The following is a 17,262-nucleotide window of genomic DNA, read 5'->3' on the forward strand; positions in this document are numbered from 1 at the left end:
ATATATATATATATATATATATATATATATATATATATATATATATATATATATATATATATATATATATTTTTTTTCTATCATTGCCAAAATTCATCTTAAAATCGGCGAAATAAATAGGATCTTACATCGTGAACAGCTACGCGAAGCAATTCTATTTGTTCGGGTGTAACGGTCCAAACCTAAAAAATGCAAAAAAGGTGAATTAATCTCAAAAGCAAACACGACATTCAACATAAATAGTCGTACAATATTTAAAAAAAATAGAGCTCTGAATGAAAATTACCTGTCTAACAATCGTCCAAATGACATTTTGAGTGCACGGAGGAGTTGTAAGAGAGCCAAGGTACCTATAGTATAGAATACTTCGCATCTTCAGCAACGATGCATCGATCATATTGATTTCTTTAGTTTCATTTGTATATGAAATTTCTTCCAAATCCTCTTTTATCTGAGGGAAAAAAACATTAAATAAAAAAAATTAAAGCCTATCAAAACTTACGTGGAACAACTCAAGCACAGTACTACTAGTAGATATTGTTCTCTTCGAACTTTCTCTCAAGATTTTAAAACGCTTCTACTGAGAAAAAGTTTTGACACGCTTATAAAAGGTGTTTCGTTCCCCTGTTAAATTGATGTTTGATACATACCAAGGACAAGAAAGGGTCGGGTTGTCCAATCCGATAGAGAATTCCGATGACAGCAATACTTCCATTTTGGCTTTGATGAACTAAATGAGCTTCTAAAGGAAAGGTTTGGCCATTGACGGTGTGCTCGGAAGGGGAGTGCCAATGGCATTGTTTGAAGACGTATTGAGTACCATTCACTTCTATATACCCAGCTCCATCGCCCCATTTCAGCTGAACAACATTGCTCAAATTAGATCAAATATGGTACTATATTATAGGGCTGTCACGTACGAAAAACGCTATAAAAAAGTCTATGAAAACGTTTTTCGTATGCTATCGTAGAGCTATAATAACATGAACACTCGATGAAAATTAAGTTTACCATTATGTCATGGCCTCGATTCTTGAGAGTGCCATTAGAAGGGTTGTAGTAGATTTTGAGGTCTCCAAAATTGGGCATGATTTGAACTCTCTTGTGCGACAAATCGATAGGAGATTGCATCGTGCCAGTTTTACATTTACGCCATTCTTCTTTGATATTTCCCCAATTTGCTGGTCCTTTTTCTCCATCTTCTTCGTAATTGAATTCGCTCTCATCCTCTTCATGAACATGAAAACAATCGAAGTATATGTAGCTGAGTTGATTCGATTCGATTCGATTTTTCTAAAAAATATATATTTTTTTCCTCCTAAAAAACCAACTACGAGCTTGTGAGAATTGAATCTAGAGATGTTCATGGATCGAGGTTTCTCCGTCCCTGTCCTCGTCTCCTATTTCAATTCCTAGGGAATGTGCAGGATTGAGTTTTCCATGAGGAATTATTTAATTATAATAATATGTCAAACATGATACTTACGATAAAATATGATATATAGTAAACTATAATTCATGACTAAATATCCTCAACAGCCGGGACAAAATTTACGGACCCCGTTACGGTAACGGAGATAAATCTCTTAATCACTCACGGCTCCCTCTCCTATTTCCTGTGTAAACGAGGATTTTCCATTCCATTCTAAGTGAATTAAATAGCCATCTCTAATTGAATTCTCGGACTTTTTAAAGACCTAACATTTTATTGATCAAACCCATCAATCAAATCAACAAATTTGTTCGCACTTAGCATTTTTTTTGTTTCTAAAGTCAAAAACCGGCCTAGATTCACAGCTAGCAATATTACCCTTCTTGAGCTTTCCCTTTCGGGCTTCTCCTCTGCTAGGGAAAGGTTTTCACACCGTATAAAATGGTATTTTGTTCTCCTCCTCCAACGAATGTGGATATCACGGAAACATTACAAAACATAGCACTTGAATAGAAAAAGAACGCACAAAAAAAAGCTCATAACTCAATGATTCCCTACCAACTTCTTGAGACATTGCAGGGCTTGAAACCAAAAGAAAAGCACAGAAGAATGAGCATAACATCACTTGAAAAGAGAGCTTCTTCTCCATATTAAGGCCTTTCATTTGTTGTTAATGGAGATTTTGAGAACCAAAATTGGTGTCCATTAATATAGCTCTAAGTTGAAGCGTTTACGTATACAACTCTCAAACTTTGCACTAATAATTTGTTGTACCTCTACGTCTACAACTCAAAAGCCTGCGTTAGGTTTGGTAGCTTTACAACTAAACAAAGAGTACCCATTTGGTTCTACGTATTAAATACATTCATGAACTCATTCATGAGTTCTGTAACAGTCTAAACCCACCGTTAGTAAATATTGTTTGCTTTGATTCGTTACGTATTATTGTCAGCCTCATGGTTTTAAAATACAGGCACGCTGTCTGATGTTTGGTTTTGATACTACTTGGAACAATCCAAGCTTACAGCAGCTAGCAGATATTGCCTGTTTTAGCTCGTTACGTATCCGTTAGCCTCATGGTTTTAAAAGTGATATCCTACATTGGTTGGGGAGGAGAACGAAACACCCTTTGCCCTAGCAGACGAGTTCTAAAGCCTTGAGGGGAAGCTCGAAAGGGAAAACCTAAAAAGAACAATATCTGCTAGCTATGGACCTGGGCTGTTACAACATTTACTATGAAGATGGTCTAGCCCTACTCCGACTGGTGCCTCACACTGCTCGAGGATTGACTCTGATACCATTTATAACACCTCAAATCCACCGCTAACAGATATTATCCGCTTTGATATGTTACGCATCGTCGTTCGTTAAAATGAATCCATGCTCTCCCAAAGTCCACTTCAATTGTCCAACAACGTTGGGACATAAGCAATTTAAATTGCTATAGATTTAAAACCTAGACACCTAAAGACTACCAATGGTGTTTAATAAGGTATAAATATCATAAACGCAAGAAGTTATATATATTTTTTTTAGAATATATGATCAGTTGACTTAAACAAATTAATAAAGATTAATAAATTTAAAATTAAATTTACTACTTCAAAAATCTGCCTATGGATAGTTCAATCTAGTTCGAGACTACCGAATGTGTGAAATCCCATATCAGTAAACGCGTTTTAAAACTATAAAGTTGTTTAATATATTCAACTGGCTTATAATGTGATTAACTTTTTAAAATGGTTTAATAAATTTAATATTTCTCATTAAAAAATCCACCGAAATAGATACGAATCAGTCTCGAAACTTAGTTTATGGTTTAATTATATACATATTTTTCACTAGATGAAATTAAAATGATAAAAACGAACTTTTAACCTAATTATAATTATGAACAAATTATCGTACAGTACATACGAGTGCAACTTTAATTCTATAGTGAAGTGACATGAACTAAAATTAATTAATTAAAGAGTTTAATTAATCAATTTTATATAATTAATACGACCATTTTTCTATTCAAATCTATGGTAACTTTTGTATGTCTATCGTTTTCTCTCTCTTTGTTTAAGAGGCAATTTTCATGAATTTTAAGAATGTTCTTGAGTTGAGTCGAGTTTGGTCGAGACATTTTTTTAGACCCAATCTAATTGTTTCTGTTGTCAGTTTTTTTTTTTCAACCAAAATAACTCTTATTAAATAAACGAACTCAATTCAACCCAACAATAATTTTTTTTTGGTTTAGTTGGTTTGAGTTCTTCAGATGTATATTAACGTTTTTTGTTTTTAATAAAAGTAAAATATCTATAGATTTATTTTCAAAAAGATTTACAACTCAATTTAAATATATAATATATTAAAAAATTATTTTTAAGAGTTATTTGGAGAATAAAGAATAAAAAATGATTATGAAATTATATATATATATATATTTCGGTTTAACCTAATCTAGTTGTAGGGAAACCTATAAACCAACTCAACTTATAAACGGTTCATTATTTGAACTCAATCAAATCCAAATAATTTTGTAATCAAATTCAAACCATACGACTTAAGTTGGGTTGATTGAATTTTTTGAGTTATCAAGTGTTTTGATGCGACACTCGAGTAAAAGAGGCAAACATGAATAAACGGATACCACATTTGAATGAGAGCGATCTTGAAAGTATGAAAACTAAAAAAAGGCTTAAAAAGATATAAAGTCAGTACCTATACTAACAAGGTCCACGTTTCTTCTCCGTGACTCAATCACAGAAATTTAATACTTAAACGTACATTACTTGGAGCAATTCTGAATTACACTCAGAAATTTTCCTTAACATGAATATGAGGGAGGAAAGTTTGTTACAAACACTCGTGTTGATCTGTGAGAATAGTTTTTCTCATTTAAAATTCGTAGAAATGAGAAAGAGGGTGGAAACATGGCGAAAAGGATAGAGAGAAAATGGGAGAGAAGGAGAGTGATGGAGGGGGAGATATGTGGAGATGGCAATTTCGAGGTAATTTCTCGAGAGATTGAGAAATGAACGTAGCTAAATTCTACGCAAAATAATAATTAATATTTTATTCATTGAGAAATGCTTAAATTGGTAATCAGTAAATGAATATATTAAATTAATTTTTTAGCATAAAATAAAATTAGAGAAATTAATTAATAAGAATTAAAAAAACGAAGGACAAATATGTCATTTAAGAATGTCCTCGAACACAATAATCATAAAAACCTATCGAGGTATCTAAAATACTCGAGTATCTTATTATAAAAAAATTAAGACATTTATTTGATCTTAAAATAAGTTTCGTGAACGATCCAAATTTAATAAATAAATAAATAAAAATTATAGTTTATGTTTTCACCAAACAAATAGTCATTGAGAGAGATGGTGACGTGTTGAGCAATTTCCATGGAGGAGGAAATTTCTTGGAAATTTATATCACTATGATGTAATTAATTTCTATTGAGAATTACTTGATAATCAAAATTAGAGTATGGACCCAACTCCACTTATTTTAAATTCTTTGATAATGATTGCAAATTTTGTTAAATATTTTCAATTTCAAACATAAAAACAAGTATTTTAAAATTAATATTCATTCCTTTTCGATTTTATTTTTGTTTTTCGTTTTTAGATGATGCATAAACTTACGAGACATGTGACAAAGGTGTTCAGACTAACGAAGTTATAGATATGGTGATGAATCAGGGTCTCACGAGCTTTCAGATCTGCTCATTTCATTTTTCAGGTAATGACGTTACTTATTCCTTGTCATTTCGTTGTTATTTCTCTCTTGTTTGCTTATATGACGTCTCTTTCAAAAATCTCCCTCTGCCCTCGTTTTCTAAAACCTTCTCTTAAAACTGAGGCTAGAGGCTCGAGCATACGTCGCTTGGCCATAGGTGACGGAAAAACGAATTGGCTTAACTCACTTGTCGTTGGAAAGTGAGTGCCACACAATCGCAAGTCCGCTGTCATTAAAAGTGCAATTGTGACAAGTGGCTTTATCATAAGAACTCTATGATTTTCTTAGGAGGCATGTGAGTGAAGACAGAACATGCTCGAAGAATTGTTAAGTAACGTAGTTCGAATGTTGGGCATGAGTCATTACGTACGTTAGATTGGTTTATTATATTCCGAATTAAATTTCCCCGCCACTTAAAAGAATGACAATCGATTAATTTCATTTTCGAAAGTTGACAGATTTATTAAATACGAGCGGGAATGGGCCACCTATGAAGTTGTAAAAGAAAGTGTACGCCAACATTTTGTTTCCAATATCCATTAATTATGTATGGAGATGAGATTGGGAAGAATTCATTGGCATTCTCCATTTTTTTCAAACTTAAGTTGAAATAGACGAAGGAAGAAACAAAGAAGCTTCAAATTTGTATGTTTGATGCTTATAAATACCTAGTTTTTGTTCTAAAATCACCACAAACCACAGCCAAATTGCTTAGCTAAAGAAGAACCCAAAGGTTTTAAAGATGGAGAAGCTCCCATTTCACGTCATTTTTGGCTCATTTTTATGTGGGTTTCTTCTGGTTTCGTGGCCTGTAATGTGTCAAGAAGTTGGTAGGGAACCCATTAAATCATCTTTTATTTCTCTATTTCTTCGTGTTTATGTTCGTTAAACGTAGAATAGATCATATCTGTACATAGTAAGATAATCTACTAATTTACTTGTTTGTTGCTATGAATTAAGGAGAATCTATGATTGAATAGATCATATCTGTAGATGTTACTTCTATAAATACATGAGTTTTTTAGATCAAAGTTAATATATTTTGTTTTGTTGTTTTGATTGGGAGCAGAAGATCAGAAGGAGTTTGATTATGACGCTGAAGGAAATAGAGGGCCTACTCATTGGGGAGATCTTAAACGAGAATGGCATGGCTGTAAGACTGGGTTGATGCAATCTCCTATTGATTTGTTGCACAAGAGAGTCCGAATTGTGTCCCATTTTACCAACCTCAAGATCGACTATAAACCCTCCAATGCAACTCTCAAGAACAGAGGTCATGATATCATGGTAACCAAAACAATATTTTCTTTCATTTTCGTGACATCCCATGTCAGTTGGAGAGGAAGACGAAACGTTCATTTATAAGAGTGTTGAAACCTCTCTCCTGGTAGATGGGTTTTAAAATCTTGAGGAGAAACCCATGAGAGAAAGCCCAAAGAGGACAATATAGGCTATCCATGCGCTTGAAGGTTACAAATGATATCAGAGATAGACACCGGTTGGTGTGCCCGCGAGGACGCTAGACCCCTAAAGAGGGTGGATTGTAAGATCCTACATCGGTTGGAAAGGGAACAAAACATTCGTATAAGTGTGTGGAAACCTCTTCCTATTAATTTTTGGCTTAGATATATTAAACCCTGGTCAATCAAACCCAATTTGTTCGATTTGAGTTGGGTTTGATTCGAATGAATAAATTTTTTTATAAATTGGGTTGGTTAATGACTCCGAACCACACCAACCCAAAAAATTTATGGTTAGATTGGATTGAAGATGTCTCAGTCCGACCCGACCCGACCCGACCCAACCCACGAACACTCCTAAGTTATATGATAATTTACAATTAGGTTTACGATAAAGAACGAACACTAATTTGATCTAATTTTATACCTCGAGAATGATACGTTAAAACTTTATGTAATTTAACCTAATTTGAACTACTTGTTGTGATGGTTGCAGCTGAAATGGAGTGGTGGAGCTGGATCTATAAATGTCAATGGAACTCGATACTTTCTAAGACAATGTCATTGGCACTCACCCTCTGAGCACACCATCAATGGAAGAAGGTTTGCCTTAGAAGCTCATTTGGTGCACCAAAGCCGAACTGGAAAAGTTGCTGTCATTGGACTTCTCTACAACATCGGACGACCAGACCATTTCTTGTCCAAAGTAACCCTCAAAACCTTAACCATTGTTTCAAAATTAAGGTTTGTTCTTCTACATGTTTGTCTTTGGAACTCATTTCCCTTTCATTTTTTTTTTAGTTGGAAGAGTATTTGGAAGATATATCGAATTCAAGGGAATACGATCAATTGAATGTGATCGATCCATCGTTGTTAAAGATGCAAAGCAGTTTATATTATCGATATATCGGCTCTCTTACCGTTCCTCCCTGTTCTCAAAATGTCCTTTGGACGATAGTGAGAGAGGTATTTTTTAATTGAACTTCTACGTCTTTGATCTCAATTTTACTCGGAATTGTATTTTCTATGGTTAAATGATCACTATCGTATATTTTTCAGATTAGGACGGTTGCACCCGAACAAGTGAAGTTGCTTCGTGTGGCTGTTCATGATGTAAGTGTGATTGTTTTTCATACGATAATGTTTTTTTTTTGTTCTTCTTTGGATTTTGTCTAATGCATCCTTTATATATGCAGGACTCGGACACTAATGCAAGACCTCTGCAACCTCTCAATGATCGAAAGATTCAACTTCGAATAAAAAACTAATCGTGGAGAATTGATTGCATCTACTATATGGAATAAATATTTATTGTATTTTTCATTCCAAACACCATGGCTATCATGCCATATCTTAATTTTTTTATATGTTAACACATGTTATGAAATTTATAATAAACTCAATAATAAAAGAATTCTTGTTGTATTAAATTTTGGATGTTAACTGATTTGAGTTGATTATGATATGAATGGTTATCATACATTAATCGATTTGAATTGGTAGCCAATTGTTTAAACCTAGAAGTTATTGAAGATAGTAACTTTCCGCTCCTTTAAAAATTCCCTGTCATCCTATCATCTAGACGTAGCACTCGAGGAAAAAAAGAAAAAGAAAAAAAAAATGTAAGTAACAAAGGGGCAAATAGGTAATTTTGCCCTTCTAGCGGTCCAAAATCCTAGCAATTGTGTGAGAAAAGAGGAAAAGGGAGGAAGAGAGAGTAGAGAGAAAACCTAGAGAGAAGAAAGAAAGAATCATTTGAAAACTCATCGGAGCTGGAAGTCGCAGCTAGCCACGATCTAATGATAAGGACTTCTTCTTGGAAGGAAAAAGAAGATGTTGGCGTTCAGAGTCCGATTTTCAGTCAAGAGATTGAGAAAATCGGCAAGGTAAGATCTTGATTGTTTTTCTCAAATCTAGAACTCTGTTGTGAATCAAGATCTGAAATTTTGATAGGTTCGTCTAGAGGAATTCTGCACAAGATTCATGAAAGAAACTAGCTGAGAATCTGGTCCGAAGGCAAAGATTCGAGCCGATTTTTAAGAATGGAGGAGAGAGAAAAAATTTTGGCGAGTCATGTGTCAAACCAACTCAGTGAACCGCGACTGCAGAATCCAACCCGCACGTGACACCTGCGACTAGACTTTGTATGGGCACGTGGCGGCACGTGGGAGCGCGTGAGTTTCTGTTTTCCGTCCGTCCAACTTCTGTTTGCCCGATTTCTGCCCCGATTCCATTTCTAAAGATGTTTTTATGCGAATAGGGACCTAATTGGAGAAAATCAGTATTTTTGGACACCTTACGGGCATGGAAAACGCTAGCGAAGGGGCACACGTCAACCAAGTAAGTCACCACCAGGTATTTAGGAAGAGGAAGAAATACTTGTAGGATTCGTTTGAATTGCATGCATGCTAGTACATTTGGCTTAGATTAGTTTTCCATAAATGAGATTAGGCAGATTGATTGTTATGAGCATATTTGGTGAATTATCTAGGTGTTGCTTGTATGCTTTAAACTTCCGCTATATGCATATGTTTAATTCATGTTGAAATAGTGAACTCCATGTTTCGGGTACTTGAGGGATGACATCGCCCCGTTGAGCATAAACTCCGCTTTCCGAGTCCATGATGGAGGTCATCGCCCCATTAAGTATGCACATCTAATTTGCATGAATTAGTATGCACATCGCTCTATTATTTTCCATGACCCATTACTATGATAAGCCTAGGGAATTGTAGTTTCCATGACCCATTACTATGATAAACGTAGGGAATTGTAGTTAGGAGTGACAAGTCACTCAGTGTAGATAAACCTTCCTCTAGGAACCTAATAGATTATCAAGCGAAGAAGTATCTTATGAGTGTTCTTAGACTGCTAGTTGACCGAACGGTGTCTATAGTTTCGTGGGAGGACTAGAGGTCCTGATCAGTTCTTATTGCTCCTAGCCATTTCGCATGGGAAATGTGTCCCCACGTAGTATAGCCCATTAGCTGCATGGGAACGGGTTGGGTCGCGCCCCTCAAGAGGACTATTATGGGCTTAGGAGGTATTCAACACACCCCTAAGCAAGATATCATGTAGTCTCAATTAGCCATGTAAAGGTAGCGCCTCGTAGAGAGATACCGGTCAGTCCAGCTTAGCATAAGAAACTCTTAGGTATCAAATGAAAGGACGGAGAACCAATAAAGCTCCAAAGAACAAGTCTCAATGAGCGAGCCCCAGAGGGACTAAAACTAGAACCAGGCATCCTTGAGCCAATTAGAAGACCGTGTTAAGTTTAGGATGCGATGAGAGCCCACAAGTAGGTGGCCTATTGAGTATAATTTTTATACTCATTCCTTTCTACCTTTTTTTTAGGTGTCGGTCGAGGTGGAGAAGCGTTCGAGAGCTGTGCGGTCACAGGGGTCATTCGGGAACGTCAGTCCTTTTTTGGTCTTTTGGAGTCTTTGTGTATTCCTTTCATATTTGTATTTCCTATTTTAAAATTTGTACTCCGTTTATATTATTTGAAATTTAACTTCTCTTTCCTCCGTTTTAAGTCTTTAATGGATTTGCATCTTTTATTATTTCTTTCTTTTCTTTTAAATTCTTTATTTTTATTTATTTTTCTTTTCTTTTTTATTTCTTCTTGTGGGTCACAATCCGAGTTTCGAATCTTCGAAAATCGAGTCGTGACACAGGATCACTCTCGTTCAAATAGGATATGAGTTCATTCATATACTTTGTTGTTTACTCGAGTGTAACATTGCAGCAATCGGTCGATAAGCCAAAATGGATATCAGTTCGTTTCCCTCGTGAATGTCATTGGTTGTAAATGAGTTTTTTTTAACAAAATGTAAGCCAAAATGGATCTATCTGTTGTTATAGTGCTAGATTTGTAGCTAGACAAGGATTTGAGAACCGGTGGATAGAAGCCCAAAATGTGTGGGCAAAACCCTAAACCCGCCGCTAGCAAATATTGTCTGTTTTGTCACGTTACATATCGTCGTCAGTCTCATGGTTTTAAAACGTGTTTCCTAAGGAGAGATCTTCACACATTTGCAAGCAGTGATTCGTTCCCCCGTCCAACCAATGTAGTATCTCACAATCCACTCCCTTTGGGGACCCAACTTCCTTGCTGACATACCATCCGTTATCTGGCTCGATACCATTCGTAACAGTCCAAACTCACCACTAGGAGATATTGTTCACTTTGACCCATTACGTATCGCCGTCAGCCTCACGATTTTAAAACACATCTACTAAAGAGATGTTTCCACATCCTTCCAAGGAATGTTTGGTTCGCCTCTTCAACTAATGTAGAATCTCACACGTCCGACACTGAGCGTCTGCAAAACATATCCTATCGAGAATTTCACACCTCTCCCAGCGTCGTTAAAGCAATGTTGAGAAAGGTTAAGAACTCACAATGACACGAGTCACATCGAAAAAACTTATCTCTTTTTACGTCGTTATAACGTCATTGGAAATAGGTTAAGAACACTCGATGCATGCTAAAACTCGACTAACATGGATCCTTCCTTAATACATAGGCACTCATTAAAGCACTTTGCACCTCTTCAATAGCCACTCGCCCTAAACCATAATGTGGCTTAGATTTTGATAGCCCTACCAAGATATTCCAGATGTCATAGACCATGATCGTTACAAGGCAACCACCTGTGTTCAACACTACGGAGCTAACCAAGTGTACTCAACTTTAACCCTAAGCCTTCTATTTCACCAAAAATGATACAACTATTCTTCATGTTCATCATTTCAATCCATTTTAAAATATTTCTTTAAGAATTTGGGGGCAACCCACTTAATCTTTGCCTGATTTGATGAAGAACAAAAAACCCCAATTAAGAATGGCCAGTTATGTGCTATATAAACAGTCCACCAGCTCAATAGAACAAAGTTATGTGCTGATCAGCTCGACCGTGCTAATTGAAGGAACGTCTCATACAAGGGTCGGACGACTGGCCAATAAACACGAGCAGCAGCTGCCACATGGGTGTCCTAGAAGATATGTGGATTGTTCGAGTAACCGAAACAAATTAGAGACTAATATGGATAGTAACTATCATTTCTTGTAAATATATTTTGACTACCATATTTTAAAGATTGCTCTGGTTCGAATGTTGTCTTAATTCATTTACGTGTATCTCATTTACTCGTAGAATGATATCTAAAGGTAATTCCTTTTTGAAAGTGTACAGACACCCCACTTATGGCTGCCTCATTCAGTGGAAAATACCACACATCACTCTAAAACCCACAATTATTTGAATCTTGGAATATTTTCTACATAACTCTATTGCTCACTTTTCTAGAATTTAAATAAAGTAGACCGTGATCTCACGACGATTGGAGAGGAGAACGAAACACTTTGTAAGAATTTGGAAATCTCTCCCTAACATACACATTTTAAAATCGTGAGGTTGACGTCGATACGTAGTAGGCTAAAGCGGACAATATCTGTTAATGGTAAGCTTGGGCTGTTGCAAATGGTATTAGAGCCCGACATTAGCGGTGTGCAAGCAAGATCTCACATCAGTTGGAGAGGGGAACAAAACATTCCTTATAAGGGTGTGAAAACTTCTCCCTAACAAATGCGTAAATCGTGAGGCTGACAACAATACGTAACGAGCCAAAACGAACAATATCTACTAGCGGTGAGTTTGATTGTTAAAAAAATAGTTCAAAAATGTCAATATCGTAGGCTATGATATTATATCTTAGGACATATCATCTTGAAAGCAATTGATCAAAGTTGTTCTTTTTAAGACTTTATGAAGTCAACCAATATGTCAACTTGAGCAAATTTCAAAAACCACTAACCAGCTAGACGTGTCTTCAACTTGGAAAAAGAAGCATCCTCTTTTCATCAACTCTTATGGATGAGATATCGACTCTACACTTTTCAATACTAAAAAGTTTATCTGAGAAAGTGTCATCACAACATATGAGTAGTGACTCAATTTAAATAACTTTTATGAACGATAAAGGACTCGATAAATTTCAACTGTCTTTAGTATTGTTTGAGACCACATCTAAACGAGAGCGATACTAAGAATAAAATGACTAAAAAAACTTTAAAAAAATAAAAGTTACTTCCTACATCAACAAGGTACACTTTTCTTTTCAGTAGCTCAATCATACGAGCTTCATGGTTAAACGTGCTATACTTGGAGCAATTCTATGTTGGGTGACTTCCCGATGAATTTTCCTAGAATGCATGTGAGTGAGAACAAAGTATGCTGGAAAGACTCATGTTGGTCGGTGAGAATAGTCTTCACTCTTAAAAAGTAAAGAGTAAGTAACATGATCAAGTGCTGAATCCAAATTCCGACTCCTGGACATGGATCGTTACAATTTATATCATGATGTGTGGGTCGTAACAGATATAAAATTTTGAAGGATTAGATTGTAACTCGAGTTTGAGGAATCTTATAATGTCCCGTTTTTACTCGACCTTTCATGAATTATGTTTCTCCCAACACATGGCATTAGAGTGCAAAACCTGATGAGAAAAGCATAAGTGGTTTAGGGTTTGTACCTGATTTTCCCTATTTAGAGTGGCATTGATATCAAATCCATTAGAGATTATTGGGTCACCAATAATGATTTGGCACCCCACCTTTTAATAGCGCCTATCATTGTAGCCAACGATGATGCACAACAACCATGTTGGACGCACCTCCAACATCCTTTCACTTTAATCACGACATTACCCCTACATTTATACTATTCTTTTCATAGGATTACTAAGTGTTCAAATTATTGTCAATTCTTTATCACTTACCTCGATTCGATCCGTAGGATTAGTAAGTGAGTTTATTGGCGTAACATCGTGTTATTTCGAGAGGGGAATCGTGTTTCTTCCTTGTATTTGAGGGATCATATGTTTTTTTTTTTTTTTTGTTCATCCCAAGTTATAGGATTTTGATATTTGGAAGTTAATTTTCAAGAGGTCACCCAACATAGAATTACTTTGAGCAAAACACGTTTAAATATAGAATTTTTATGCTTAAGCCACAGAAAAGGAAAGTATACATTGTTGGTATAAGGAGTGACTTTCAATTTTTTTTAGGTTTTTCTTAACCATTCTATTCTCAGGATTACTCTCATTCGAATGTAATATCGGTTTATTCATGTACTCTTCCTTTACTTGTATGTTACAGTAACCATGGAACATCTTCCTAGTTCCTACCAGGAATGTTGGAATCACAATGCACAAATGTGATGTTCCACATTGGTTGGAGAGGAGAACAAAACACCATTTATAAGGGCGTGACGCGTTTTAAAGCCTGGAGGGAAAGCCCAAAGAGAACAATATCTACTAGCGGTGGATCTGGGCCGTTACAAATGGTATCAGAGCTAGACACTGGACGATGTGTCAGCCTTCTCACTGTTCCCCGAAGGAGGTGTGCCAGTAAGGACGTTGGGCCCCGAAGAGGGGTGGATTGTGACCTCCCACATTGGTTGGGGAGGAGAACAAAACACCATTTATAAGGGTGTGAAAACCTTCCTCTGGCAGACGCGTTTTAGAGAAGCCCGAAAGGGAAAGCCCAAAGAGACAATAGCGGTGGATCCTATGGTCTCCCATTTAAACCCAATTGTGATCTCCCATTTAAACCCAATTGTGATGAACAAAGATCAAAACAACAATGTAGAATTTCCGGGATGGGTAATCTCACAGGAACTCAACTATGAACACAGATGAAAAACACAAAATTTTCTCAACTCAATCATTCAAATCAATTTCAAAAGACAAATCCTAAGATTTGTGGCCGACCCACTTAACCTTTGCCACTAAAAACAACTCATATAAAGCAATACAAACACTCCTTCCTTCACCAACACAAACATTCACTCTCAAAGACAAGCTTCAAAATAGTAAATTATTCATTGTTTTCCCCTTCTTTTGATTACAATTCATGCACAACCCATAAAGCTTTGAACTTTATGTGATTCTTTTTTGCAGCTGAGAAGATGAAGATGAGACGTGTAGCGGTTGGCGTAGTGATGTTGTTCATGATTATCAACACTTTGTTTGTTGCTGATGGAAGGCACTTGAAGTTGCAACAACAAAGGGATGAGAACCAAAACTTGGAACCCAAAAAGCACTATGAAACTAATGAATACAATCACCATGGATGCTATAGAAGTGACTATAATTGTTGGAGTAACAGAAAGGAGACAAGGGAATAGTGCTTCTTTTCTCAACATATATATATATATATATATATGTTTGTTTATGCATGTATGTTTTTGTTCATGTTTTGTATAAGTTTAATACCCATTTTTCTGGCTGGCTAGGGTTGGCTTAGAAAGATGGTATCTAACGAGGATGTTTGGTATGTAATATATATTTGTAGGTTAATAATGAAGGATGCATGCACCATGTGTATTTACGTTATGGTTTATAGAGTTGTTTTATATCCTATATATTACTTCGAGCTCTCTCGTATTTGGGGTTCGATCAGATCTTAACGAGAAACTGATGGAATAAGATAATTGTTTATTTTTTCTCTCCTAAAAATTGGATATGAACATGTACTCAACCAAAGATTGACGAAAAGAAGTATTCATAATTTTCGGGAATAGAATTTCGCATCGAATTTATTGTTAAGCTTAAAAATATATTTTTTCTTACTATACAATGGTATATACATAAATTTACTTTAAAACAACTCGAAACAACCCACAAAAAAAAATTGTGGTTGATGAATTGGATTAGGTTTATCTGATGTCCCACGGTGGTTTGGGAGGAGAATAAAACACCCTTTATAAAGGCGAGTAAGTCTTCTCCTAACAGACGTGTTTTAAAGCCTTGAGGGGAAGCCCGAAAGGGAAAGTCTAAAGATGACAATATCTGCTAGCGGTGGATCTGGGTTGTTACAGTTTATTATATTAGAAGAGTCGTTTGGGTTGGACCTAAAAAATGTCACGACTCGACTCCACTCGACTCGACTCAATTCACTCCTATCAATTAACTATTATATTTTATAGTCCAACAAATGTAATTATTAGAATTTGAACATTCAATCTCAAAAGATCGAATTCTTAAATATTCATGATTGCATAAGTTACACGAATTTCCTTGAATTAGAAAATATATTTGAACACGAATATTCGTTTTTCATAGTTGTTTGAACTTGTTTGGGTGCATTGGTTGATAGCTGAGGGACTTCCTAATGTTTAATTTGTCTTTGTTCTTTGAGTTATTTACATGTTCAAAGTCTTTAGCTTTTATAAGTGATTAATAACTATATTATTACATCATTAACAATGACATACCACTAGTATATTATTTGACAAATGAGATCTACTTTAAGCTAAATTTTATAATTAGAATAGCAATTCTTGTTCTGAGACGTCTTAGTCGATGACTTATGTCTTAGAAATTCGAGGCATGCTTATGCCGAGAATTGGTTAATTGTTGTAGTAGACTTATAATGCGACATTTCATGGTTAAACGTGTATTATTGGGAGTAATTCTACATGGGTGATCTCCAAGAAATTTTTCTGGGATGTATATAAGTGAAAACAAAACATGCTGAAAGAACTCGTGTTGGTTTGTGGAGATAGTTTTTACTCTTTAAATGCGAGAAATGAGTAACGTGACCATGTCACAGAAGATTAAGGGGAATGTCGGGAACATCAAGTGTCAAATCAGATTCCAAAGACTTAAAATTCGAGCGGGTAACCTAAACAAAAACCTAATTTATCTTATATTATATTTATAATTAATAATATATATTAAACTTATTGGTGGAATTCTCCTATTTAAAAAGATGAATACATGATATTAAATTTATATAGTGGAATTTTCGTATTTATCTTCCAAATGAGAAAATAATTTCCATCATTAAAATGGAATTGAAAAGACAACTTTTTTAAAGCAATATGGGGAAGGCACTTAGTTTTGTCTAAGTTGGTGGCAATCCCATTTCCATAATCTCAACTCAAAAAACCCTAAAACCCTCTTCTTCAAATACTTAGTCCATTCATCTCCCCTTCCATTACTCCAAAACCTTCACAAAATGTCTTTTCAATTCCATTTTTGAAGCAACACAGAGCTTCAAAGCCAAAGGTTTTGTGAAAAATATGAGAAGAAACGTATTGGTGATTGGGTTTGCTATTGGGGTTTTGCTTGTTTTGAGCTCCTCTTGCTTGCCTGCAGCTGATGCAAAGCAACTAAAATGGCGGCTGAATGAAGATGGCAAGGCTGGCCATGTTGGTCGTTATCCAGATCAAGGTGGTCGGAAGAACCATCATTTTATCCCAAGAGATGCTTTCAATAACTATGGTGGGAGTGATAATGGTGGTGGCTAAAACCCTTCTTGGCTCTTTGTTTTAACTCTTTTTAGTTTTTTGTTATGTGTTTGAAACAAAACATCCTTGGCCTAGAATGCCTCATGGGATGTATGCTAAAGGTTTGGTTTTGGTGTATTTAATGCGTTTGTGGTCGAGTTTTGCATGTTTTTTGTTCGATACGAGTTTGATTGTGATATTTGTATGAGATTTTGTAAGTAATTTAGTGTGTTTCGATTTTGTTTCTAAAAATATAGGAACAAACTGTCCTCGTTTACACCAGAATTGCGGGAACAAATATGCCTTTTTTTTTTTTTTTTTTTTTTTCAT

The 17,262-nt window shown here is 35.5% G+C and overlaps 2 protein-coding genes and 2 long non-coding RNA genes across 4 annotated transcripts in view; 3 read left to right on the forward strand and 1 right to left on the reverse strand.

The window, feature by feature from the left end:
• LOC111452613 (alpha carbonic anhydrase 7-like) overlaps nt 1-2,111 on the reverse strand; it is a 3,827-nt gene extending 1,716 nt beyond the window's left edge. Inside the window, exons 1-5 of the mRNA XM_023093421.1 lie at nt 1,991-2,111; nt 1,012-1,229; nt 651-860; nt 287-451; nt 129-182 (exon numbers count right to left, since the gene is read on the reverse strand). Of these exons, the coding sequence (XP_022949189.1) occupies nt 129-182; nt 287-451; nt 651-860; nt 1,012-1,229; nt 1,991-2,096 (753 nt within the window). The 5' untranslated portion in view covers nt 2,097-2,111. The remainder of the gene's footprint in view (nt 1-128; nt 183-286; nt 452-650; nt 861-1,011; nt 1,230-1,990) is intronic.
• A 3,681-nt stretch (nt 2,112-5,792) lies between these two features.
• Nucleotides 5,793-8,058, forward strand: LOC111452083 (alpha carbonic anhydrase 7-like). The gene is made up of 6 exons (XM_023092624.1): nt 5,793-6,003; nt 6,243-6,460; nt 7,130-7,339; nt 7,435-7,599; nt 7,693-7,746; nt 7,830-8,058. Exons 1-6 carry the CDS (start codon nt 5,916-5,918, stop codon nt 7,899-7,901), a joined length of 807 nt encoding a protein of 268 aa, XP_022948392.1. The 5' UTR covers nt 5,793-5,915; the 3' UTR covers nt 7,902-8,058.
• Nucleotides 8,059-8,390: 332 nt separating this feature from the next.
• LOC111452085 lies at nt 8,391-9,151 on the forward strand. The gene is made up of 3 exons (XR_002712081.1): nt 8,391-8,519; nt 8,587-8,807; nt 8,894-9,151. It is a non-coding gene; the product is annotated as an uncharacterized LOC111452085 (long non-coding RNA).
• Nucleotides 9,152-14,435: 5,284 nt separating this feature from the next.
• On the forward strand, nt 14,436-15,041 carry LOC111452084. The gene is made up of 2 exons (XR_002712080.1): nt 14,436-14,511; nt 14,600-15,041. It is a non-coding gene; the product is annotated as an uncharacterized LOC111452084 (long non-coding RNA).
• The last annotated feature ends 2,221 nt before the right edge of the window (nt 15,042-17,262 follow it).

Source organism: Cucurbita moschata, unplaced genomic scaffold (genome assembly GCF_002738365.1).
Source record: "Cucurbita moschata cultivar Rifu unplaced genomic scaffold, Cmos_1.0 Cmo_Scf00014, whole genome shotgun sequence".
In the NCBI taxonomy this organism is placed as follows: Eukaryota; Viridiplantae; Streptophyta; class Magnoliopsida; order Cucurbitales; family Cucurbitaceae; genus Cucurbita; species Cucurbita moschata.